General features: G+C 56.2%; 1 protein-coding gene across 19 annotated transcripts in view; it reads right to left on the bottom strand.

Annotated features, from left to right (window-relative positions):
• KLC4 (kinesin light chain 4) overlaps positions 1 to 25,910 on the bottom strand; it is a 56,453-nt gene that overhangs the window by 14,031 nt on the left and 16,512 nt on the right. For 5 of the 19 annotated variants that reach the window (XM_038394783.2, XM_043512344.1, XM_043512341.1 and 2 more), the window contains 12 exons: positions 23,534 to 23,804; positions 23,054 to 23,284; positions 22,565 to 22,643; positions 22,145 to 22,370; positions 21,673 to 21,760; positions 21,012 to 21,113; positions 20,164 to 20,337; positions 19,876 to 19,975; positions 19,146 to 19,198; positions 12,825 to 12,892; positions 7,292 to 7,400; positions 6,009 to 6,167 (listed from right to left, as the gene is read on the bottom strand). In XM_038394783.2, the coding sequence (XP_038250711.1) occupies positions 6,009 to 6,167; positions 7,292 to 7,400; positions 12,825 to 12,892; positions 19,146 to 19,198; positions 19,876 to 19,975; positions 20,164 to 20,337; positions 21,012 to 21,113; positions 21,673 to 21,760; positions 22,145 to 22,370; positions 22,565 to 22,643; positions 23,054 to 23,284; positions 23,534 to 23,782 (1,638 nt within the window). In that variant the 5' untranslated portion in view covers positions 23,783 to 23,804. Of the gene's footprint in view, positions 1 to 494; positions 3,052 to 6,008; positions 6,168 to 7,291; positions 7,401 to 12,824; positions 12,893 to 15,610; positions 18,761 to 19,145; positions 19,199 to 19,875; positions 19,976 to 20,163; positions 20,338 to 21,011; positions 21,114 to 21,672; positions 21,761 to 22,144; positions 22,371 to 22,564; positions 22,644 to 23,053; positions 23,285 to 23,533; positions 23,805 to 25,223; positions 25,373 to 25,910 lie in introns of those variants that run through there. The other 14 variants (XM_038394788.2, XM_043512350.1, XM_038394789.2 and 11 more) reach the window with 9 other exon arrangements.

Raw genomic sequence — 25,910 nt, forward strand, 5'->3', positions numbered from 1 at the left:
CTCCTTTAGAGCGACACTTTCCAGAGCGGCCCCTCACTTGGGGTGCCCAGCTTGAGGTAGCCCAGGCCAAATTGCCCAGAGGTGCTCCCATGGATGGGAGTGCTCAGCACCTCTGGAAACCAGAGCCTGCCCTGAGCCACCTACTGGAGGGCCCCCGCTTTGGGAAACATGACCATGGGCTGTCCGAGCCTCCGTCCCCGCATCTGTTCAAGGGACTCGCTCATTCACTCCCCTTTGCATTTGAGTATTGCCGTGCTCAGGTGCATCTCCCCTCTCTCATGCTGTGACACCTGCCCCACACAGACACACAGGCCCCACACACTCCCCTCCTCCTGGAAATGTGTTGGGGGTAGCTGGAGTGGGCCAGGGCTGGGCAGCTGCAGCATACATGGGCCCAAGGAAGGAGTGGGCTTGCTTTACCCACCGTCAGGCCAAGTACCAGCCGAGCCAGGGGGCCTGGCCTGTGTCGCATGGAAAGAAGCACAGGGCAGCAGTTCAGGTCTGGCTGCCTTTAATCGGAGATAAGTTAGTTCACAGCATCGACGGGGAGCCCCAGTTCACGTCAGAGAGACGCGCCATGGCAGAGGTGCTCCCCACGGCCAGTGCCAGAAGCAGGCCGCTGAATAACTCGGTGGCAGGCGGAGTGCACAGCCATGCGGGGGCCCAAGGCATGGTCAGAAGAGACGCAGGAGCAGGGGTTGGCTTACGGCTCTCTGGGGAAGCACTGGGAGCAGCCACCAAGGAGAGGCTTCCTCACAGTGTCCTGGCCCAGGCCTTGCTTCGGGCTGGAGCACGGTCACGTGGGCACTGGCCTGCGGGGGACCAGGGAGTGAGCTGGGCGCCCAGCACCCCTCAGCAGGGGCTCCTCTGCACTCAGGGCAGGAAGGCAGCAGCTGCTGTGCATCTGGCATTAACAGGGCTCTGGCTCCCTGAGGTAGAGACACCCCCCACCCCCACACTGGATGCCAGGGCCTAGAGGGGCTGCCAGCAGCAAGGGTCGGCTTTCTCACAGGCCACACAGAGCCCTGCCCCACAACCCCTACTAGGGCACAGAGCACCAGGGCTAACATTCCCTCTTGCAAGGCAACCCATCCTGGGCCACTGAGCCCCGGGGCAAGCAACCCCCCCCCCCACACACACAGCACAGAGCACCAGGCAAATGCCCCCCTGGCAAGGCAGCCCCCCACACTGCATCCCCTTGTGCAGAGGGTCCAAGGAGACCCCTTCTAGAGTGCTGCAGCCCTGCCAGCTCCCATGGCCCCTGCGAACTAGCTCTCTTCTCTACGCCCCTGCCATTGGACTGGGAGCCAGTCCTGCTGCCAGCTGCTTGGAGCCCTGTCTGAAGGGAGCTGTGGTCTCAGCACACCCCTCAGGCGCTCCCAGACAGACCCCTCTTCAGCATCAGCCCCTCTGTCTGCAGTAGGGGGGTAACCAACCTTTCCAGGGCCACAATCAGGAGGGGAAGGGAGGGGAAGGCAGGGCCCCCCCTTCCTCATAGCCTCCTCCTAAATACAAGGCAGTGACCTGGGAGTCTGAATGCAGCTCCCAGCCCAGGTCTCTCAGGCCTGCTGGGTCAAGGCTGCTCAGCTGCTGTAGGGGTATCAGCTGGGCTGGGAGAAGGAAGTGGGGACTCCCCAGTCCAAGTCCCATCTTGTGCCTCAGAAACATACCCTGCTCTGTCTCCTCCCCCACCACCCCCTTACCTCCCTACAGCCAGCTCCCAGAACTCAGCCCCTCTCTCCCCCCAACCCCCTGCATCCCCTCAGCCCTCCCTACTGCTCCTCCCAAAGCAATTCACCCTGCCGCAGGTGGAGCGCCCCCATCCTGTGTGGGCCTCCTGCTGTCCCACTCTGCTGGGAGCTCCAGCTGCGGCCTCCCTGATCCTTTCCCTTGCCACTATGGCTACACATGGCTCCAGCCTCTGCACCTTCATTCCCTGCTCCCTTCCTCTTCAAGGAGCAGCAGTGCACATGCTGCTTCACCCCACTCCCCGTCCCCTCCCAAGCGGAGCTACTGGGGAAATGCAGGCTGGGTTTGAAGCGTTTTCTCAGCACAGTCACCCCAGGGCCATAATGGAGCCCAGGCTGGACACCCTGCCCTATGGTCTCAGCAGAGAGGCCAGGACTGAACAAGCCCCACACAGCAGTGCTTGTCCCATGTCTGGATCCCGCAGCCCCTGTCTCCCCCAGGCCCTTCAGCTGCTGCTCCCAACCCTGACTGGGAGTCTGGATCAACAGCCCCTGCTTGCAGGGTGGGACCCCTTGCTTTGGGCAGCCCTCTGCTCGCCTCTGCCTTGGCGCCTGTTTCAGTCCTCACTCCCAGCCGGAGCTCAGCGCTACCATCCTGTGAGTCAGAGCAGGGCCTCCGAGCCCACAGGGCAGAGCCACCCTTGCTCGCCCAGGTCTCTGGCTCAGCACGGCCTAGTGGTGCCAGACACAGGACCATTCTAACCTGATACAAGGCCCACACACAGCCCAGCACAGAGCCCCACGTGGCCCAGGCCTGCACACCCCAAACAGTACCCCCTAGCCTCCCTGTGCCCTGGCAGCTAGGGGAGGAGCCTGGCAGGCTCGGGGCGGAAGGGGTGTGCGTGTTACAGAGCAGTCTGTGGGAAGATGGGGGAGTGTGCACGATGGGGAGATGAGCTCCTTTGGGCGTGTGGTGCACACCCAGGAAGCGAGGACACTTTCCATCAGCAGGCCAGGCCCCAGTGACACAAGGACAGAAGCAGAGGTCGGGGGCCAGAGGGATCCCTGCAGCGGCCCTGCCCTGGCCAGAGGGAGCAAGCAGCTCCATGCAGATTCTTCCTGCTCTCTTGCTGGCTGACAGAGTACTGCAGCTGAGCCCCCTGCAGCCAGGTGCTCTTCTGAAGGTGCTGTGGCGCCCCTCGCGCGCTGGGAAGGTAGGCAGGGGACTGGCGCGGAGTCCTTGCTGAGGAAAGCAGGAGCGGTGGAAGGAGGGATGGTGTGGAGGAAAAGTCGGAAGGTACAACACATACATCCAGGTGATTGTAGTGGAAGGGAAAGAGGGAGTCTCAGGAGGCATTTAAGCCTAGTGCACAGAGAGGAGAAAGACATCATTTACAAGGCCATAGTGAGGTGGAGGTAACCCTGGGGGGTTGGTGGGGGCTGTGCCCCAGCCCGGGCAGAGCCAGAACACGGCTGCCCTGCAACTGGGCACTGGCCGTTCCTAGGGGAGCAGGAAGACTCAGCCAGGGGCCTGAAATGTGTGGAGTTAAAGGGGGGAGCGGGCAGAGCTGGGGCAGGCAGGACAGAGGCTCCCTGTGTGCAGACACAGAGGTCTGGGAAGGTTTGAGAGGCCCTGGAGGCTGGCTCCAGACTAGGCCCAGTCAGCTCTCACGCCCTCCCTGGTGTTCAGTCACTGGAGTGAACAGCTGCTAACAAGCAGTGCCTCCATCCTCCTCCTCTCCCTTCCTGGCTGGCTTGCTGGGCTGCAGCCACAGTTTCACTGGCTCTGTAGCTAGGCAGGGCTGGGATTGCTAATGAAATACCAGCCGAGCCCCCTGCCCCCTCTCTTGCGGAGTGTTCAAGCCCCTGCAGGCCTAGTGCTGGTTAGAAAGAGGCCATGTGCAGCACGTCCCTTAGGAGGTCTCGGTGCTACCTTCCTGCCCAAACCACTGCAGGGCGAACCTGCTGCCAGGGGGAGCTGCTCTGGGGAGGGTAGGACAGCAGTTCATGGACAGAGTCTCTGGCACTTGAGGGCCTTCTCTGCCCACTGACTTGACCACTGGAAGCTACACAACCTTTGGCCCCAGGGGGTTAGACAGGCAGGACTGGGGGTTCACACTAGGGGATGGGTAGCTAGGATCAGAGCCACAAGTGGAACTTCTGAACCCTCCAGATCAGAGCAGGGAGCAGCTGTCCATGAGGGACAAGATCCTAAGTTAACTGAATCCACCTACCCCTGGGAAGGGCATGTAGCCAAGGGGCAGAGCTACTGCAGAGCAGAGCAGCAGGGCAGCCAGCTGGGCGGCCAGGCCCACAAGCAGCAGAGCCGTGGGGAATGCACTGTGCCACCAGGCTGGGACTCCCACCTCCCTCCTCAGGGCTCAGCCTCAACTGGGGCAGCTGTGAGCTGCAGCCCTCCCTGGAGCTACATTTAGCCTCATTCCATGGCTTGCCAAGCCAGGCAAGAGAAGTGCTGCTCGGCCTCCCTGGCTCAGGACATGACAGCAGGCACCGCCTTCCCCCAGCTAGGGCAGCAGCTTGGGCTAGGACGTGGCATAGCCTGGGCCTCTAGAAGGGTGTGATCTGGGGCAGCCCCTCAGGGAAAGAGCTCCCAGCCCACCACCAAAGCAGATCAAAAGGGCACCACAGTGCAGACATAGCATGGGAGGAACCACGCAGGGAAAGGCAAGCCAGGAGATCCGTGGTAGGGGATTCTGGACCCAGCGCCTGGCAGCCCCCATCCACCCTCTCTGGGGGATGACGGGCCCCTTCAAAGACCCATCCAGGTGGGGCAGTCCTCCTGCCCCTCCCCTGGCAGGCAGGGAGACAGTTGTCCTGGCCTCCTCCCTCCATAGAGCAGCAGGCTGCTTGCATTCCCTGGGAGAGGGAGCTGCACCGCAGCCTAGAGAGGAGACCACCACCATCCTCTGGAAGGAGAACTCCACCTCTGCTGCCTCTGAAGGATAGACCCTCTTCCCCCTCTCCCAGCCTGTGGGCTCCTCGCCAAGCCTATTCGCAGCCGTGGGGGGCTCCCTGCCAGCTCTGCTCCCAACCCCGGGACTCCCCACATTGCCTGTAGAGGTTACTCCACTTGGGTACAATCCACAATCAAGAGAGCGAGAGGCGTGGTGCTGCCTGGCCGTCATGGCAAGGGAGGTGAGAAGTGGGGATGGAGGAGAGGCTCATGCAGGGTGTGCGCGTGGGGTGGGGTTAGTGAGCTGATGGAGAAGGTGGGGGTGTGTGTTAATGTAGCCAGGGTCACAGCAGTCAGGAGTTGCCTAGCCTAGGCCAGGCCCATCCCCCACCATGCACTGTGTCCCCGTCCTTTAGCTCGGATGTGCCCAGAAACTAGCTACAGTGCCACTGCTCCCCCGAGCCAGAACACACACCCTCTCCCTAGCACCACGTGCCCCACACTCTCCCCACTGCCCTTCATGAGTCCGACCCTGTGCACTGCACCCCTAGCTAGACTCACATGCCCACTCCTCTGGGCCAGGAGGCTGGTGCCCCTTTGAGCAATGGAAACAGAGAGGCTGCCTCCTTTAAGAGCAAGCCTGCCCTGGCCTCCAGAGCCAGATGGAAGCCACCACCAGGGTCACGCGCAGTCTCTTTTGAAGACAAGGCTGGTGGCCGGGGGATGGACACACACTCCTGCCCTCCCTGCCTAGCCTGTGCTCCCACTGAGCCCTCACTCCCGACCCCTCCCTTAGACTGATGCCACTAGGGGGCCGTGTGTCATAAGGGGGCACACGCTGGGAGGGGGTGTACGGCTTTCAGCCTCCTGGGGCAGCAGTGAGGGTAGGGAGTTGCCTGCAGCTATAACCCACTCACTACTCCCCAGTCACACACACAGGCACACAACCCCTCCCACCCCCTAGCAGCATGCTCTCAGGGTGCTGCCTACCCCAGGGCACAGGAGCCGTCTGCCAGGCTCCCTCAGGAATCCCACTCAGGGCTGGCAGTCCATGTGCAATGCAGACATAGCCAGGAGGCTGTTAAAGGGGATGCCAAGTCTGGGTTAGGGGCAAGCCAGGGCTGCTTTGTTCTGGACATTTCCAACGCCAGGCTCAGCAGCCCCTCAGAGCAGGAGTCACCCCTCAGAGCGACTGCCAGGCGCTCCTCTCCCTGGCCCGGCTGGCTAATGGTGAGAGAGGGCAGGGCAGGGTGCAGGGAATGAACGAGGCAGGCAGGGATGCCAGGACAGGCCATCAGCTCCTGAGACTGCAGGGGGCAGCACTCCGGCCAGGGCCCCTGGGCAAGTGCTGCCCCCTGCCTCTCCCGGCTGGCCTAGGCAGTTCTTGATGGTGGACTTGTACTTACCCCGCTCCACTGCACGCCCATACTCACTTCCTCGCTACCGTCTGTGGCGCTCTCATACTTGACACTGCCCCCCAGACTATCGCGGCTCCTCCTCCTCTCCGCGCTGGCTCCCTCCTTCAGAATCTCCACCACCTTGGTCTGGTTAATGGGGTCAATGCCCTGCAGAGGGGTCAGCACAAGAAGATGCACGTCAGGGCTGGCCCCTCGCTGCTACTGAGAGCCAGTGCCACCATCTGCCCCAGGACGTGGCCCGAACCATCCCCCTGCCCCCATCTCCAGGACCAGAATGCTCTCAGGGGGCTGGACCCGAAGGAGGTAGCACAAAGCCAACCACACACAGCAGGAAAGGGACAGCCCAAGAGAGGGCTGTCCCCTCCACCTAGCTCACCACGCTGAATGGGCTGGCTAGAGCATTACACACAGGCCGGACAGAGCCTGGCTGGAGGGCTCTGGCCAGCAGAATGACTGAGCAGCTGACAGGCCCACCGGCCATCGCCTACACCCCTCTGCAACTAGCAGCCTGGTGCCCCTCCTGAGCAGCCCTTTGGGAGCGACCTCGTAGACGGTCCAGCTGCTCCCGCTCAGCAGCTGTTTTGCTGATGTGTTCAGCTCCAAGGGGCACTAGTGCCCTTTGCTGAAGCCATGCTGGTCGGGCTATCGTCTCGCCAGGGGCTTCAGCCTTCTATTTATTAACCCTCCAACCCCCTCCACTGGTATGAGCCATGCTTCCAGCTCTGCAGTTCCCAGGATCTCTGCCGGAGCCCTTCTAAACAGAGCAGTGCACACTCTGCTACCTTCCAGCCCCCAGCAGTCACCCATTCGTGAGCCGCTCAGTCACTCCGCTCATCCAGCCCTCGGCTGCACCGCCAGGCCTGGGACCTTGCATGTCCAACCGTCAGTTTGATCTCTTCATGCCTCAGTCTTGGAAAATTCCCCTCTCTCCAGCAACCTCTGTGGTGCAGATGAATGGCTGCCGAGCTACCGGCCAGTCTAACAGATCTGTGGCAGGAGCATCTCCCGAATTCCAGCTCCTTGCTGTACCACAGACACCCCTGAACAACTCTCCCAAGCCCCAGCCCCAGCCCCAGCCCCAGCGGGAGCCAATGGGACTGCATGGATTTAAATCCACCAGGCCTAGGGAGCCTGGCCGGGGGTAGGCATCACAGGGCCTCACTCCCAAGAGATCCTGTTGCCACTCTGAGGGGATGTGCCAGCGAGCAACCCCTCCCCTGCCCCTCAGCTCCATCCCACTGCCCAGGTTGCCAGGGCATCCCAGGGGTTACCTGCTGCCGAGACTGCACTGCACATGCCTCCAGTGTCTCTGCTGCCTCCAGCTTGCCCTGGCGCCTGTACAAAGCGCCTAGATTCCGCAGGGTGGTGGTCACTGTGGGGCTGGGGGCGAGAGGAAATGTGAGGCTCAGGCACCAGCCATCTATCCGCCCAGCAGCTCCTGGCTGGCACCCCTTCCTCTGCTGTGGCTGGGGCCCCTGCCACGCTGGGAAGGCTCAGCTCTGTGTGACAGTCCCTGGGACCGTTCCAGGGGAGAGCCATTGCTGGGCTGGTCCCCTCTGGCAGACTGGAGTGGGAGAGCAGGGGAATAGAGCCACCAGGCGCCTGGCCGGGCCTTCTGGGATGGGCAACACTGCACAGGAGAGCCCAGCCATCAACCCTCCCTGAAGGCATTGTGAACACACAGACACTACATGCCCCTGAGGAGCACCTGTGGCCCTCACAGCCGCTCTGGCCAACTGGCAGAGGGCCCCCCATACATAGTTCAGCCTGACACTCATTGCCCCAAATCACTGTCATCATACTACGTCTCTAAAGTGTCAGGTAAGATAGCATGTGTCAGCTAGTGGCATGCTGGCGCTGAAAATCAAGTGACTATGGATGGGGTGGGCACAGAGTTAGGGACACCTGCTGGAAATAGGTTCTTCATGTGTGTTTGAAAGGCGGCTCCTATGTCCAGCCTGCCCTGGAGAGAGGAATGTGGATTCCCCTGTCTGACTGGCTTGGTTACGGAGACACATGGGGGCGGAGGGAATATCTTTTACTGGATCAACTTCTGTTGGTGAGAGAGCCAAGATTTACAGCAACACGGCATGCTCTTTGGATCCTTACAGGCAGAGGACAATGAAAGTAAATTTACATACAGGATAAAGTAATCAAGCTATAGAGGCCAACCCATCTGATAGAGCTGATGGAGGAAAAGATCCGAGGTTTGGAGATGCAGGTGGAAAGTCTGGTTGAGTTTAGGAAGGGGTTTGAGCAGATGATGGAGCAAAGATATGAGGTATCTGAAGGGAAAAGCTCAGACTCACAGATGGAACCAGGGCTGGGGAATTTTGAGGAGAGACTGGATGAGGAAAGTGGTCAGTGGAAACATGTGACTCAAAGAACCAGGCAGAGAAAAAGACGGGCTAGTGAAGGAGAAATAGAGCTTAGGAACAGGTTTGCAGAGTTGGAAAATGAAGAAGGGGCTCAGCAGGTACTTGTTGAAGGTGGAAGGGTAAGGAAGAAGAGAAGAGAGGCTAGCCCTATAGAAAAAGGGGAAGAGTCAAGGGAGACTACACCAAATATGAGCCCCAGGAGGATACAGGATGGGTTGAAGAAGATTGTAAGGGAAAATAGGAATGGAAAGAACTTGCAGCCAGAGGGAACAGGGGAGACACTGGAGAATAGCACTGTCACCAGGAAAAGGCAGGTCTATGTGATCGGGGACTCTTTATTGAGAAGAATAGAGAGGCCTGTAACTAGAGCTGATCCTGAGAATAGAAGGGTGTGCTGTCTTCCGGGTGCTAAGATACGGGATGTAGACCTGAGGTTGAAAAGGATCCTAAAGGGAGCGGGAAAGAATCCCCTAATTATCCTTCATGTGGGAACAAATGATACGGCTAGATTCTCGCTGGAAAGTATTAAGGGAGACTATGCTAGGCTGGGGAAGACGCTTAAGGAAATTGAGGCTCAGGTGATCTTTAGCGGGATCCTTCCTGTTCCTAGAGAAGGGCAACAAAGGTCTGACAAGATTATGACTGTCAACAGATGGCTTAGGCAGTGGTGCTATAAGGAGGGCTTTGGGATGTATGACCACTGGGAGGCATTCACGGACAGAGGTCAGTTCTCTCGGGATGGACTTCATCTCAGTAGGGAAGGAAATAGACTTCTAGGATCGAGGCTGGCACAACTGATAAAGAGAGCTTTAAACTAGGAATTGGGGGGAGATGGATGGGAGATGTCCAGAAAATCTCCACGCCAGATTTTAGCATTGAGAGGGAAGAAGATGAAGTAAGAATGTATACAGCCGTGGGTAGGAGAATGTATATAAGGAGTGAGGGCGGTGTGGATACTAGTCTAATAGGTTATACTGGATGTAGAATGACTGTGCCTAATAGGGTACAAAATGTGAGCGAGGCCAAACAGCAAAAATTAAGATGTTTGTACACCAATGCGAGGAGTCTAGGTAACAAAATGGAGGAACTAGAGCTACTGGTGCAGGAAGTAAAAGCAGATATCATAGGGATAACAGAAACATGGTGGAATAGTAGTCATGACTGGACTACAGGTATTGAAGGGTATGTGCTCTTTAGGAAAGACAGAAACAAAGGTAAAGGGGGTGGAGTAGCATTGTATATCAATGATGAGGTAGAATGTAAAGAAATAAGAAGCGATGCAATGGATAAGACAGAGTCTGTCTGGGCAAAAATTACATTGGGGAAGAAAACTAGTAAAGCCTCTTCTACGATAGTGCTTGGGGTGTGCTATAGACCTCCGGAATCTAATTTGGATATGGATAGAGCCCTTTTTAATGTCTTTAATCAAGTAAATACTAATGGAAACTGCGTGATCATGGGAGACTAACTTCCCAGATATAGACTGGAGGACCAGTGCTAGTAATAATAATAGGGCTCAGATTTTCCTAGATGCGATAGCTGATGGATTCCTTCATCAAGTAGTTGCTGAACCGACTAGAGGGGATGCCATTTTAGATTTAATTTTGGTGAGTAGCGAGGACCTCATAGAAGAAATGGTTGTAGGGGACAATCTTGGCTCAAGTGATCATGAGCTAATTCAATTCAAACTAAATGGAAGGATTAACAAAAATAAATCTGCAACTAGAGTTTTTGATTTCAAAAGGGCTGACTTTCAAAAATTAAGGAAATTAGTTAGGGAAGTGGATTGGACTGAAGAACTTATGGATCTAAAGGTAGAGGAGGCCTGGGATTACTTTAAATCAAAACTGCAGAAGCTATCGGAAGCCTGTATCCCAAGAAAGGGGAAAAAATTCATAGGAAGGAGTTGTAGACCAAGCTGGATGAGCAAGCATCTTAGAGAGGTGATTAAGAAGAAGCAGAAAGCATACAGGGAGTGGAAGATGGGAGGGATGAGCAAGGAAAGCTACCTAATTGAGGTCAGAACATGTAGGGATCAAGTGAGACAGGCTAAAAGTCGAGTGGAGTTGGACCTTGCAAAGGGAATTAAAACCAATAGTAAAAGGTTCTATAGCCATATAAATAAGAAGAAAACTAAGAAGGAAGAAGTGGGGCTGCTTAACACTGAGGATGGAGTGGAGGTTAAAGATAATCTAGGCATGGCCCAATATCTAAACAAATACTTTGCCTCAGTCTTTAATAAGGCTAAAGAGGATCTTGGGGATAATGGTAGCATGACAAATGGGAAGGAGGATATAGAGGTAGATATTACCATATCAGAGGTAGAAGCGAAACTGAAACAGCTTAATGGGACTAAATCGGGGGGCCCAGATAATCTTCATCCAAGAATATTAAAGGAATTGGCACCTGAAATTGCAAGCCCATTAGCAAGAATTTTTAATGAATCTGTAAACTCAGGAATAGTACCGAATGATTGGAGAATTGCTAATATAGTTCCTATTTTTAAGAAAGGAAAAAAAAAGTGATCCGGGTAACTACAGGCCAGTTAGTTTGACATCTGTAGTATGCAAGGTCCTGGAAAAAATTTTGAAGGAGAAATTAGTTAAGGACATTGAAGTCAATGGTAAATGGGACAAAATACAACATGGTTTTACAAAAGGTAGATCGTGCCAAACCAACCTAATCTCCTTTTTTGAAAAAGTAACAGATTTTTTAGATAAAGGAAATGCAGTGGATCTAATTTACCTAGATTTCAGTAAGGCATTTGATACCGTGCCACATGGGGAATTATTAGTTAAATTGGAGAAGATGGGGATCAATATGAACATCAAAAGGTGGATAAGGAATTGGTTAAAGGGGAGACTGCAACGGGTCCTACTGAAAGGCGAACTGTCAGGTTGGAGGGAGGTTACCAGTGGAGTTCCTCAGGGATCAGTTTTGGGACCAATCTTATTTAATCTTTTTATTACTGACCTTGGCACAAAAAGTGGGAGTGTGCTAATAAAGTTTGCAGATGATACAAAGCTGGGAGGTATTGCCAATTCGGAGAAGGATCGGGATATTATACAGGAGGATCTGGATTACCTTGTAAACTGGAGTAATAGTAATAGGATGAAATTTAATAGTGAGAAGTGTAAGGTTATGCATTTAGGGATTAATAACAAGAATTTTAGCTATAAGTTGGGGATGCATCAATTAGAAGTAACGGAAGAGGAGAAGGACCTTGGAGTATTGGTTGATCATAGGATGACTATGAGCTGCCAATGTGATATGGCTGTGAAAAAAGCTAATGCGGTTTTGGGATGCATCAGGAGAGGCATTTCCAGTAGGGATAAGGAGGTTTTAGTACCGTTATACAAGGCACTGGTGAGACCTCGCCTAGAATACTGTGTGCAGTTCTGGTCTCCCATGTTTAAAAAGGATGAATTCAAACTGGAGCAGGTACAGAGAAGGGCTACTAGGATGATCCGAGGAATGGAAAACTTGTCTTATGAAAGGAGACTTAAGGAGCTTGGCTTGTTTAGCCTAACTAAAAGAAGGTTGAGGGGAGATCTGATTGCTCTCTATAAATATATCAGAGGGATAAATACAGGAGAGGGAGAGGAATTATTTCAGCTCAGCACCAATGTGGACACAAGAACAAATGGGTATAAACTGGCCACCAGGAAGTTTAGACTTGAAATCAGACGAAGGTTTTTAACCATCAGAGGAGTGAAGTTTTGGAATAGCCTTCCAAGGGAAGCAGTGGGGGCAAAAGATCTATCTGGCTTTAAGATTCTACTCGATAAGTTTATGGAGGAGATGGTATGATGGGATAATGGGATTTTGGTAAGTAATTGATCTTTAAATATTCAGGGTAAATAGGCCAAATCCCCTGAGATGGGATATTAGATGGATGGGATCTGAGTTACTATAGAAAATTCTTTCCTGGGTATCTGGCTGGTGAATCTTGCCCATATGCTCAGGGTTTAGCTGATTGCCATATTTGGGGTCGGGAAGGAATTTTCCTCCAGGGCAGATTGGAGAGGCCCTGGAGGTTTTTCGCCTTCCTCTGTAGTATGGGGCATGGTTGACTTGCGGGAGGCTTCTCTGCTCCTTGAAGTCTTTGAACCATGATTTAAGGACTTCAATAGCTCAGACATGGGTGAGGTTTTTCATAGGAGTGGGTGAGTGAGATTCTGTGGCCTGCGCTGTGCAGGAGGTCGGACTAGATGATCAGAGTGGTCCCTTCTGACCTTAGTATCTATGAATCTATGAATAACCCTCGACATGTGCTGGAGAGGGCGGGCAGCCAGCATGATGCAAGGAAAGCACTGCAAGGGCTATTACTGCAATGGAGGGCTTGGCGGGGCAGCACCTTGGCTCCAGAGGGGCTAGTTGCCAAGGCTGATGCCATGGTCCCCCAGCTTCCCAAGCCCCGCCTTACCTGCTGACTTTGCAGGCTTTATACCAGCTGCCATACTCTGCATAGGGGTCACCGTCTCTCTGTTTGCTCTGCAAGGGAAGGAGAGGAGAAGTTAGCTAGAGTAGCCCCATGGTACCTGCCTCAGGACCCCAGAACAGCCCCACCCCATGCTGGACTGAGCCCTACCCTGATTGCTGTGGCCAGCAGCAGCTCAGCATTTAAACATCCCACTTTCCATCCCTGCCCCCCCAGTTCTATGGGGCCCCCCAGAGGACCTCTACATCCAGCCTGAGCTCCCTAAAGCCAACCTGAGCCATCCCAGTCCCCATCCCTAGAGCCCATCCTCCTGCTGGGGCATGGCACTCTGGCACTTTCCTGCCCCAGCCTGGGGCCGGACCTGCCTCCCAGCCACTGCTCACGGAGATTTTCACAAGCACAGTGGCTGGTTTCCACGCCAGCCCAAGTGGCGTCAGCAATGCTGGGGCTGAAACGGACCTAAGCCCAGGGCAGATGGCTCTGAGCACCACGGATGACAGTGCCACAACCAAGGCCGGGGTAGTAGCAATGCTGTGTGCACCACCCTGGGTACATGTTCCAGGCAGGGGGAGAGGGCAGTGCCCTGTGACCTCATAGTCACCGGGGCACAAAGGCAGGGCTTAGTTTGTGCCAGGCCTGAGCCCCAGGATCTCTAGGCTTGGCAGTTCACAGTCCCAGCACCGCTGGGCTTGCTGCATCAGTTATGAACGTAAACAAATTGCTGGAGCCTCGGCACCTCTTTCATTACAAATTAAGCACTGCACAAAGGAGACAGCCAAGTGCCCAAACATTCAGAACTCAGTCCTTGGGCTGGTTTAAAGGGCCAGATCCTCACCCAGGGGCCGGAGCTAGGCCCCTCAGAGCCTACCAGAGGGGGGAGCTCCCTACCAGAGGGGGGAGCGCCCAGGGAGGGCAGTGGGGCTCACAGCTCTGCACATCAGGCCCCTCCCATTTCAGAGTCTCACTCCAGTCTAGGTGGCTTCTCCAGGCCCCAGTGAGAGCGTTTGGGCCTGAGTGAGCCCAGGGAACCTTCCCACAGGGCAGAGCCGCTCCCTTTGGAGGAATTCTAGCCCCTGGGCCTGTCACTCCAACCCCCAGGGCAGGCAGCCAGAGGGGATGCTCAGATACACCCTCTCTCTCCAGGCTGGCTTTCCTCGCCTGGCAAGGGGATCAGCTTAGGCTAACTCAGCCTTTCCAAGACCACAAGGGGAAGCACGTCAGCCATGTCAGATGTGGGGACAATGACAGGCTACGCCCAGCCCTCCCTCTGCACGGAAGCCCAGGTGTGCCCTGCTTGGCATCTAGCTGCAGTTCCTCCTTCCTGCATGGTCAGTCAGAATAATGGGCTCTGGGGCTGGTGGAGCTAGAGCAGGTGCTGCCAGCCCCCAGCACAACCACCTCGGCCACAGGATGGCAGAGTTATGAGGTCAACAGCTCGACCGCCCCAGACAGAGAGCGGGAGGGTGAGCAGCTGGGGGCTAAACAACCCTAGCAAGTACAGGCCTCACCCCATCCATGGGGCCTGGGGCCAACCCTCCCACATACCATCAACCTGGAGCACACCACTCAGCCCCTGGCAATGACCAAACACTGACTGCTTCAGCTTCCAGCCATGGGTTGTGTTAGACCTTTGTCTGCTAGACTGAAGAGCCCATTGTGAAATATTCCTTCCCAATGTAAGTACTTATAGACTGTCTGCAAATCACTCTCAACCTTCTCTTTGTTAGACTCAAAGAGTTCAGTCTATTTAGCTTATCACTCTAAGGCAGGTTTTCTAATCCTTTAAACATTCTCGTGGCTCTTCTCTGACCCCTCTGCAATTTAGCAACAGCTTTCTTGAACTGTGGGCACCAGAACTGGACAGACTCCAGCAGCACTGACACCAGTGCCAAACAGAAAGGTAAAATAACCTCTCTACTCCTACTCAAGATTCCCTGCATGCGTCCCAGGATCGCATTAGTCCTTTTGGCCACAGTGATGCAGTGGGAGCTGATGTTCAGCCAATCATCCACCATGACCCTCACATCTTTTTCAGTTACTGCTTGCCAGGGTAGAGTCCTTCATCACGTAAGCATGGTCTACATTCCTTGTTCCTAGATGTATACATTTACACTTGCCTGTACTGAAACACAGATTTTTTGCTTGGAGGCTTCAAGACCCCAGCAACTGAGTTTCTCTTGCTGACTGCCTGCTATTTCCAGTAAGGTCTATGTGCCGCCTCTTGAGGCATGTGATACAATAAAACACCGGGGGCTGGCCTGCGCCAGCTGATTCAGGCTCCCACGGCTCAGGCTGAGGGACCATGAAATTGCAGTGTAGATGTTCGGGGGTGGGCTGCAGTCTGGGCTCTGGTAGCATCCCAATTACAGCACGCTCACACAGCGGGAGACAAGGGCTGGGGCACAGACTCTGTGTACCTCCTCGCCCTGCCTTTAAACACCAGCTGATTCTCCAGCCAGGATATCTGCTGCAGCACCCAGGCTGGCATCACCACAGAGCTCCCTCCCAGCCCCCATATCATGGGGAGAGTGAGGCTATTCCTACCAGGGGGCATTTCCCAAACCGTGAGCCCAGGACCATTCCAGCTGCCACTGCCATGCCCAATACCCTCCCTCCCCAGGGGGCACAGCTCCTGCCTTGGCCCTGCCCAATCCCACGTGCCTCTGCATCTACCTGGATGCTAGTAAATCCATCCCACCCAGGCATTCAGCCCCATCGTGATGTTCGGTGAAATGGTAAGTACAGAGAAAGAAAGTGAAGCTCTGCCAAAATGGGTATGACGCTTTTTAATAAGAGAAAACAGACAGGCAACCAGGCATGGCAGGGGGAGGGTCTCCAGGCCTGGGAGGGAATGGGAGCAACACCCCTCAAGAGAGCACAGCTCAAAGGAACAGAGACCACCTGTGGGTTAGGCTAGCACACACGTCTCCCACTGGCCACAACACAGCTCTTGCCTTACACCCAGCCCACTGCTGATAGCTTGTGGGGGGAGCCACAGTAGGCCCTGGGGAATGGCTGGCACCAGCATCTCTGCCCTGCAGAATGCCCAACACACAAAGCCACCTCCATTAGAGTTCACCTGGAGGAGGTGGAGCAGGAGACAGAGCCCCCCACAGTCTCTATGCTTAGCAGTAGCCTGGAAATCATCTCAGCCCTGTACAAGGGAAGAGAAGGCCCAGTCCTGGCCCGTGATAAGAGAGTACACCACTCAAACCCAGCTCCCAGAAAAGCTGGTGCTGGAGCCACTCCTTCCCAGCTGGAGCTCAGAGCTGCTCTGGGCTAGGAGCAGGAAGGGGCAGTACAGGCATAAGAAGCCACCTTGCCCCACACAGGCCAAGGCAATTTCAGGACCCTGATGGAACCTCCTTGTGGCAGAGTCTTGTCCTGGGGTGGCAGCAGGAGAGCCATAGGGCCAGCTCGAAGCTAAAAGTGTAGGTGCCAGGCCAGAAGTTCAGCTCTGGGACCGCGTGCGTATGGAGCTGCACAAGGCCAGGGAGGCAGGGCCCAGAGGTGGGTAAGCAGATGTGAACCCTCAGGGCTCAGGCAGGGATGCTGATGACTAAAGGCCTGAGTGGTCTACTAGCCTGAGCTGCTGTCTCACCTCCAAATCCCCCTGGTAAGGGAGCTGCTCCCATCTGTCAAAGCAACACTAAGGCCCACAGAGAGCAGGGGGACATGGGAGCTGCCTTTCTGAAAGAAGGGCCTTCCCCAGAACCCCTGGCACACGCAAACAGGAAGGGTGCTGCAGGCTCACCAGACCCCTTTATATCCTGGCAGCTCCTCATCTCTGAACCTGTGTGCCAGGGCTCTCGGTGTACCTGGCCACGGAGCTCTAGGTGCACAGTGAAAGCAACAGGACACGGAGCCGCTCCGATCAGCAATGCCACACACCAAGGCTAGCAGTGCAGGTAGGCCTCCACATAGCAACATACTCTGAAAGCAGCCGAGCAGCAAGCTCCACTGACAAGAGGTGGCCACACGTCATCTGTCAATCTCTAGAGATCTGCCCCTTAAACACGAGCAGCAGCATCTCTTCTCTGGGTAAGCCTCCAGCCAGCCAGCCCTCAGACAGCCCTGGGAGAGCACTGACCCTGCACCATCTGGGCAGGTGGCACTGCAACCTCCAGAACCTCACCTGCACATGGAGGAAGGGGGACACAACAGTACCCTGGGGAGCTCTGCACAGCAGTGGCCTCAGCCTAGGAGACAAGGTAGCCAGGTGAAGAAGGAGCAAGTCCAGTCATGGCCCACAATGGAGTCAACAGAACTGTATGGGCAATGGCATCACAGGCAACTAACAGACCTAATGGGCTCAGCACTGTCACCTGACCTTCATCCATGGCTGGATCATCTCAAGGCCCTGCACAGTGCTAGGTCAGATGGGCAGGGATGGAAAAGTTGCAGCAGGCCTGGCCTCCAGGCAATGCCAAGGCTGCCTCACCACCACCTTTTCCATCACCTAGCTCTCAAGGCTGCTTCCAGGCAGGATGACATTCAGCACAGCCACCAGTGTCAAGGGTTGGCACCAGCCCTCCTTTCGGGAGACATTAACAAGCTCCAAATCCTACGTTTGATTTAACCACCCACAAAAGGCCTCAGCGACAGAACCCAGCTGGAGCCAAAAAGGCTCTCCCTCCTCCACAGCTAACTCCTCACTGCTCAGAACTGGCACCCCACTGGCACCCCCCACTGGAGGAGACCCCGCAAATGCTATCGGGTGATAGAAATTTTGCCTTGACAACTGCCATGTCACTCCCTCCTCTTTCCCAGAGGCCTTGTCTAACCCAGGCTATCTGCACGGCCAGCTGACCTGTAACTGAGCATCGATGCAGTGACTTACAATAAATGCTGGTATCAACCCAGCAGGCTCTTGGCAGCATGGCCCATGGGCCACCACCCTGCTTAGGTGGAGCACTGGGTGCAGGCAGCACAGAGCACCTAAGGGGCGAGCTAGTTTACAGCAGCAATGGAACTGCCACCATGATTCTTTACAGCTTGTGTGCTAGTCTCTGCAGTCCTGCCGCACTGCAGCACCCCCTGCCCAGCATGGTGCTCTGCTTCTCAAGGGGCCCTCAGCATCCTACATGGACTACACTGGGAGGTGAAGAGATTGCAGCTTGGGGCGCACAAAGGCCAAGAGAGAGACCTCTAGACTAGATTGCGCTGTGCAGGATAGAAGCTGGGACAGCTCCCAGACACAGGGTGGGATCTCAGAGGGGCCGAGCACCTGCAGCATTCAGAGTTAGTTACTCAAGCCCTCAAATTCCAGCCTGGCCATCTAGACAACTACTCTGCCGATCCTGACCGCCGGCTCCCAGGACAGGGTCTGCGCACGCAGACGAGAGACCTGAGAGAGGCCTCCCTGCTGCATTTGCACAGGGAGGGGGGTGAGAGAGGTGTGCTGGGGGCTCCTGCATCTTGCCTGCTGCATAAGAAGGGACACCTGCTCCGTATGTCTGTTTAGCTCAGTCCATCTCAGGAGTGCACCTCCCTCTCTCTCACAACTGCTGGGGTCAATTCCCATTCGCCAGGGAGCTCTGCCTGCTGCCCCGAGGAAGGCAGCCTGGCTCCCAAGGCCCTGTGCTCTCTGGGGCTCTAGATGCTGGCATGGTTTGCGTTGCCCTCGCTCAGAGCTGGACTGGAAGGAGCAGGGTGCCGGGGAGAACTCTAGGTCCCATTCTGGCTCCAGTAGCACACAGCAGAAGGTTCTCTGGGGAGATGATGGAGGCAGCAGACTGCAGCCTTTTCCCAGTCCTGTCTGCCTCTCCTCTCAGGTTCCCTTTCTCCTGATCAGCCTTATGGGCTACGCCAGGAGTGAGCTGGGCTTTCGTGGCCCTTTGGGGCTGGAAGCTAAGTCTCTGGCACAGAAACACGCTGTCATTCCGCCATCTTCCTCTGTCCAGAGTGTCCTAGGGAGAGCACTACAAGCAAACAGAAAACATGCAGGCGCAGCTAGACACATAGCGGCCTCCCCCCCTGCCAGAGCACAGCTCTCCTTTCCACGCAGGCACAAGAGAGCAATTGCAGCACCCCCACCTCTGCCACACCCCTACCCCACTGCAGCACCCTGCCTCCTTCCCTATGCCTACGCCCTGCCCCAGCTGCCCCTCCCCTGCTGGCTGTGACCAGCTGCAGCACCCGCTGCTCCAGAGGGGTTACAGAAAGCAGAGACTCCCCTACTGCCCCTAGGGAAGAGAAGAGACTCCAGCTCCCAGGACAGGACCTTCCCCACCCCCGGCATACATGCTGAGCCACTGGGCTGTCTCCACTGTCAGAGGTTGTGCTGATCTGACCTCTTGCCCTCACCTTGCTCATCTCCTCTCTCTCCTCCGCGTGCATCCAGATCGGCTTGTGCTCATCTGTGGGGCAAAACACAACAAAGTGCTGTTCATAACCTCGCTCCGGAGCTCCGCCCTGGCACACACTGCAGCTCCACTCCCCCCCTAGAAACCAGCCAGGATCCTGGGGGCACTGGCTTCAGAACGCACCTCTCCAGCTCTCTCCACAGGACCCTGCCTGTGAGGCTCTCCCCAACCCCAGAAGGCGCTGCATCCCTGCTGGTGGGCTGCTAATCCCTTGCTGGTTCCATAGTCACTGACCTGCTCTCCACACATAAATGACCTTTCCCTTAGCCCCGGGGAAAGCCTCCAGCCACTCTGGGGCTCCTCTTATCCTATATGGTTGAGGGAGAGGGGCAGGGCGGTGCCATGCGCAGGGATGGCAGCACAAGGACAGCTGTTAGCCACAATGTACAGCGTCACTGAGCTCTGTAAGGTCTTTGGTTAGATCCCGTGGTGCCAGCCCTGCAGGAGGAATGGGGACCCTCTCCCTTCCCAGTCAGGTGGCTCAGAGCATTGAACTGCATGAAGACAAGCCCAGGCAGGGTGCAGAGCCCAGCAGGCTTTGCAGGGACTCGCCCTGCCAGCAGAGGGGACATTGCATAGAGCCAGTCCCACAGCTGGAATGGGGAACAACTCCTCAGAGAGCTATGGCCAGGCTCCCCACTTCCCCCCCCCCCACTTCCAGCTGTACATACCATCCACAGAGCCAAACTCCTTCACATGGGCACGGGTGAGGATCTCCTTGTACAGCACCTCAGCATCCTTGTATTTGCCTTGTTTCAGGTAGCAGGAGGCCTGCAGCCAATAGAGAGAGTTTTTCAAGCCCTATTGGGCCACGTGAGACCATGAATACCCCCTAGTGAGCTCTCCCAGGTCCCCCAGTCAGCTCCCCTAGCTCCTCCCTCACTGACCTAGATGCCACCCTATGCCCCCCAGACGCCACCCTATGCCCCCCAGACAGCCCCCCCTCCCTGCAGACGCACCAAGTTGTTCTTGGTCTTGGCCACGTTGGGGTCGTCATGGCCCAGGCGGCTCTCGTAGATCTCCAGTGCCCGGCGGTAGTAGTACTCCACCTCCTCGTACTTGCCCTGGTTCTGGCACAGTAGTGCCAGGTTGTTCAACTGCTTGGCCACGTCTGGATGGTCTTTGCCTAGAACCTGGAGAAGCCAGAGCAGGGAGGCCTCAGACAGCAGCCCCTTCAAGATCACTGCAGGCCCCATGGGTACACCATGGCTGCTCCTCCTTGGACTCCTGGGAACGCCCTACTCTACTGAGGGACACTCTAGCATGCCAGCACTCCCAGAAGCTAAAAGGCAGGGAACAAGTAGACTCCAGCTGGTCCCTCAGTGGGCATGGCCTATAGCCACATGGTGGCCAAATGCCAGGGAGATTCAGAGAAAAGGTTCATTGGCAGTGAATGGAGATGGAGACCCTGGCACTACAAAACAAAGCTGGAGGCTGGAGGAGAGCAGGTGGTGGAGGTCAGCACACTGGGGGCAGGGGGTAACTACAGGGATCTGCTGGATGTTTTTCAGGGCATTGGGGACTCAGACTTTAAGGCCAGAAGAGACCATCATGTCTGATCTCCTGCACATTGCAGGCCACAGAACCTCACCTGCTCACTGCTATAATAGATCCATAACCTCTGGCTGAGTTACTGAAGTCCTCAAATCATGAACTTATCTCCCTACCCTCCCACCCCGGGCAGACTGCTAGGAGGAGTCGGGGGAGGGCGATGCTGGTACCTTCTCCCAGATCTCGGGGATGGGAAGTAGCCCATCAGGAGGGGTGAGGGTGTATACGTGCACTCAGGGAGGGCTCAGGCTGGTACCTTCTCGCGGATCTCCAGGGCTCGCTTGCACAGCGGCTCTGCCTCCTTGTACTTTCCTCTCTTGCCATAAAGAACAGCCAGATTGTTGAGGGTCGCTGCCACCTACAGGAACAAGCCCCACCCCACTGAAGTGAGAAGGAACCAGAAGAAATATGCTGGGGGAGAGGAGGAGGTGGGGAGCAAGGCTATCCTGGTCCCTTTGCACTCACCATTACAGCCGCTGGGGCGAGGCACAGCAGCAGCTTGGCAGCACGCAGCAACTCTGCCCAGCTAACTGGGCCAGGGAGAAGCAGCCTGTACCCAGCTGCAGGTGCCAGGCACGTTAGGGAAGCAGCACAGAGTTAACCAGGATGCCCAGGGTAAAACCCAAACTCCTCCCAAAAGTGCTGGAATCAGGACTGGGACTGCATGTGCCCTCACCTGATCCCTCAGCATGGTGTAGTGGGGCAGAATGCCAAGGGGTGCTCCATGGCCAGTGCCTGAGCCCCATTCCCTGCCACCCGGGGCTTTTCGTGGCAACCTGCTGCACAATCAGTGAGCGGCCCAGCCAGGTGTATCACGGAGAATGGGGGGGAACGTGACATGCTTCTTGCCCACCTGGCCCCCACTCCCCAGCCAGCAGAGGACATGTGCCCCCAGGGCCAGGGCAGCAGATACTCACTGCAGGGTGATCTTTCCCCAGCGTCTTCTCACGAATGGAGAGTGCATCGTTCAGCAGATGGGCTGCCTCTTTGTATTTATTCTGATCCCTGCAGCACACAGTCAGTGAGTCAAAGTGCAGGTCTAAAGTGCTGGGACTCTGAGCACGTGGCGCCTGGGACAACAGTCCCCCCAGCAATCCTGCAGCCTTTTCCAGTTCCCAATTAGCCTCAACAACCACAGCTGTACCCCCATTCCAGCCTGCCCTCTCCCATCCCTCCCCATGCCCTACAGCTTTCCCCAAATCCCAGCCCTTCCACGGCTTTCTGCAAAGCCCACCCCAGGCTAACGGGGCCTGGGCTTCATGGCCATCACCTGACGCCAAGCACTTTCCAAATGGAGACTGCCAGATGCAGGAGCCCCACATCTGCAGACTCCTGCACTGGCAGATGGGGAAGAAGTGGCAGGGCCCTGCTCCCCACCCCAACGCTCACCTGTACACCAGTGCCAGGATGTTGAGCATGGTGGCCACATCGGGGTGGTCGTGGCCTGACGTCTTCTCCAGGTCCTCCAGTGCCTGCTTGCAGAGTGGCACAGCCACCTCGTAGCGCCCCTGCGAGGCGTACTGGATCACCAGGTTGTGGAGGGTGCGCAGGCGTGCTGGGATCTCGTAGCCACCCTGCTGGGCAGCTGCTGCCGCACTGCTGTGCTGGTGGGGCACTGCCAACACACACACGAGTAACCAGGCTGGTGGTGGACACAGAGCACAGGCAGCACACCACTTGGGCTCACAGCACCAGCCAGGCTGGGCTACCCACTCACCTCACACCAGCCAGGGCTCTTATTACAGGCCCCAGCAGACAGACCACAGAGAAGGTGGGAGGATGGGGATGGGGGGGACTGCAACCACTTACTTCCTGGGCTGTGATCCTCTTCTTCATTCGGGAACAGATCATCCAGAGAGTCCTTTGTGGAGTCCCCTTCCTTCTCCTCCTGGCAGGGGGAGGGGAAGAACCATCAGTGTAAAGTGCCAGCACCCCAGTAAGACAGCTCCCCACCTCACCCTGTGCAGGGTCCAGTCCCCACTGAGGTCAGGCAGGTGCTCCCCGCACCCCATGGGCTCAGTGAGCCCACCCCCCAACCTCGAGTCTCACTTCCGGTCCTGGCAGCAGGGTCCCACATCACAGCTGGCTCATTAGCAGACAGACCCTGGTTCAGGCAGGTGAAAGCGCACTCCCCTTTTGGGGCTAGAGGAGTCCTGAGGGGCAGGACTGTGACACACGGCCGGATGTCCAGAGCGCAAGCCATGGACACTGGGCACTCCTGGAGGGCCTGTCCATCCCTTGGCTCAGCCCTGTGGGATGGCTCTGGGAGTTAGAGCCCCCTGCAGCAATGACTTTTACCGATGGCGAGACGTCCTCGTCATATTTCTTCAGCTGGTTCATGAACTCCAGGTGCTTCTTCTCCTCCTCCAGCTGGGCCACCGTCTGCTCACTGCGCTGCAGCTTCTGCTGGGTGTTGGCCAGCTCATCTCGCAGCCACTGGTTCTCCTGGCACAGTCTCCGCACCTGGGCACGCAGCTTCTGCTTCTCTGACTCCACTGCATTCAAGTGGCTGGACAGAGCCATCATCACCTGGGCCAAGAGAGCCAACGGCAACATCAGTAGTCCAGCAGGAGAACCAGCACAGCCTTCCCCCAGGGCAGCCCCACTACGCTGCTCCCTGGCCCCATCTGCCTCTCCAGACAGAGATTAGTCATTGCCAAGCTCCGATCTGGCAGAGGATTCTGCAGCCCCTGGGGATGGCATGGATTCTGCCCTCCTATGCCAGACCCCTGGGTCACCTCTACCATGCGCTTGCTACCATGCCTCCCCGTCACTCACCTGAGCCTCCCCAAGACCCAGCTCAATCATCTCCACCGACTTGCGGAGCAGATTGGATTTCTCATGCACCAGGTTGGCCTCCTCATCCTTCTTCAGACACTTGATGGTCTCCAGCAGGCTGTGCAGGATGGAGTTGTGCTCGTTCTTGAGGGCCTCCAGCCCCTGCATCACCAGCTTGGTGTTGCAGATGATCTCCTCCTGGCTTAGCTTGTCCAGCTTCTCCTCCCTTGGGTACACCATTGTGGACATAGTCCTTCACCTACACGCCTGCCTAGCAATGAGCAGAGCCGTGGTGAGTGTCAGAGCCTGGCCCACGGGAGCTACAACGGCGCAAGATCCTAAGAGAGAAGCTGCATAGAGCCCCACCCCCACAGACAAGTCAGAGGGGATGCCAGGGACCAGGCATCAGACGCTTTTGATTACCCCTCTCTGCAAATCCTCTCCTCTCTTCATCCCGTCTCCTTCAGGGAAGGGAGAGCTTTGGGGGCTTATCCCCTTCTAAGAGGAGGGGGACATGGAGTGCTATCTGTCACCTGCAGGAACCGTGTGTGTGGGCAGGAGGCAGAGAGCCAGCATCAGAACTGACGCTCTCCTCTACGCCCCCACACCTTTGGCAGCTAAGAAAGCTGATTTAGCTGCCCTTTCAGAGCGGAGTTAAGTAGCTGGCAGCTGGGATTGTAGTGAACACACCTCCAGTCCAGAGGTCACTGAGAGGGAGCCAGTGGGAACCAATGCAAAGAGGCATGAGGCACCTTGGCTGAGTAAGAAGAAAGGACAAAGGGAAGATAGAAAGAATCCAACCCAAAGTCTGTTGCTTCCTCAGCAGTAAGAAAGCACCTGCCTCAGGACCTCGGCCAACCTAAAGGGCTCACCACCCCCAGAACAAAGACATGCATTGGGCTGAGTCAGGGGAAAGGAGTACAGCATGACTGACAGGATTTAGCACAAGCAAGGGGGGAAGACACTGACAAGTTACTGAAGGCTGTTACACACAGGGAAATTTACTGCATTCCAACAGCAATATAACAGAACCACAACAGCTATGCCGATGGAACTCCCCAGGGAGACTCTTCTCTGGAATGACAGTAGCCTTTTTTCTGGGTAATTTGCTTTGCTGCCAGCCAAGGGACTGTTCCCAGCACAACATTAGGAGTCAGGGCTCCTGTGTACAAGCCGCTCCATGTCCCTGCCCATGCCTCATTCTCTCTCTATGTCCAGTGGGAGAATAAGAGCCCACCAACCTTTGTAGGGGAACTGTGAGAGTTACTGTTTTTATAGTGTGTCATTGTTACTTCTGGAGCCCTGCACAGGAGCCATCTGTGCTGTTCCTGGGGCAACGGGGACAGCATGCATTCTGCAGCCCTGAGCGTGAATGGACTATGTTGAGGGAAAGCACCGTCACATTTGACAACTGCAGTCCAAAGAGAGCAACACACACTGTGCAAACAGAACTCCTGTGCCCTGGCTGTCCCTCCCTGGCAGACCCGTAGGGTCTGGTCTCTGCCCCCCCCCCACTACTGCTTTAGGTGATATCTGGTTCCCCCTCTCCAAGGTGCATGGTGGAGACATACCTCCCAAAGATCTGCCCCTTCACACTCCAGCCTGACTATCCCCACTGCCTCCCCCATACCAGACAAGTGCCCTGGCTCCAGGCTCTGAACCCACTGCCCCAGGCACATCCAATTCTTACCTCGCTCAGTGTCCCTCCCTAGGGCTGGATTAGGTGCGTGGACCTAGTGCCAGTGCTGGGGCATGCAGCAGCAACTGGTGGAGTCTGCCCACCAGCATTGCCCTCTGCAGGCATCAAGAGATACCAAGCAGACAGCGCAATCTGGGCTCATATGACCCACTGGAAGGAAGGTGGCAGGTGGCCAGGGTATTACGCCAGCCAGAAGAGGGAGGGGAGAAGGGAGGGTGCTGGCAGCAGATTTGCCTTTGTTCTGCTGATAGGACCCACCTTTGTGTGTTATGGGCACTTTGCTCAGCAACAGTCTCCTGCCTGTGTTTACAGCATAACTAGAAATCCCACTCTAGGTGCGGCATGAGGGACGTCAGAACAAATGGAGTCTCTACAGAACTCCAGCTCCAGCAGGCACACTCCCCTCTCAGCTCTCAGGGAGGCAGCTGCTCAAGATAGCACCGACTGCCCACAAGCTCCAGTTCCTTGTTGTGGGGAAGGGCGCCCCAGAGGAGAGGTGATCTGGGCAGCTGCAGGAACACAGCCCCAGGGACACTAGTTGCACACTGAACTTGGAGAGGATCGCCCACCCACAGTGAGACAGTAAGTGGAAGGGGAGAGAAGAGACTGGCAATCAGTGACCAAGGGAGATAGAGGGAGGCTGCCTATAATACAATCTGCCTGCCCCCCGGGGCGTCC

The sequence above is a fragment of the Dermochelys coriacea genome, chromosome 3 (assembly GCF_009764565.3).
Source record: "Dermochelys coriacea isolate rDerCor1 chromosome 3, rDerCor1.pri.v4, whole genome shotgun sequence".
NCBI lineage: Eukaryota > Metazoa > Chordata > Testudines > Dermochelyidae > Dermochelys > Dermochelys coriacea.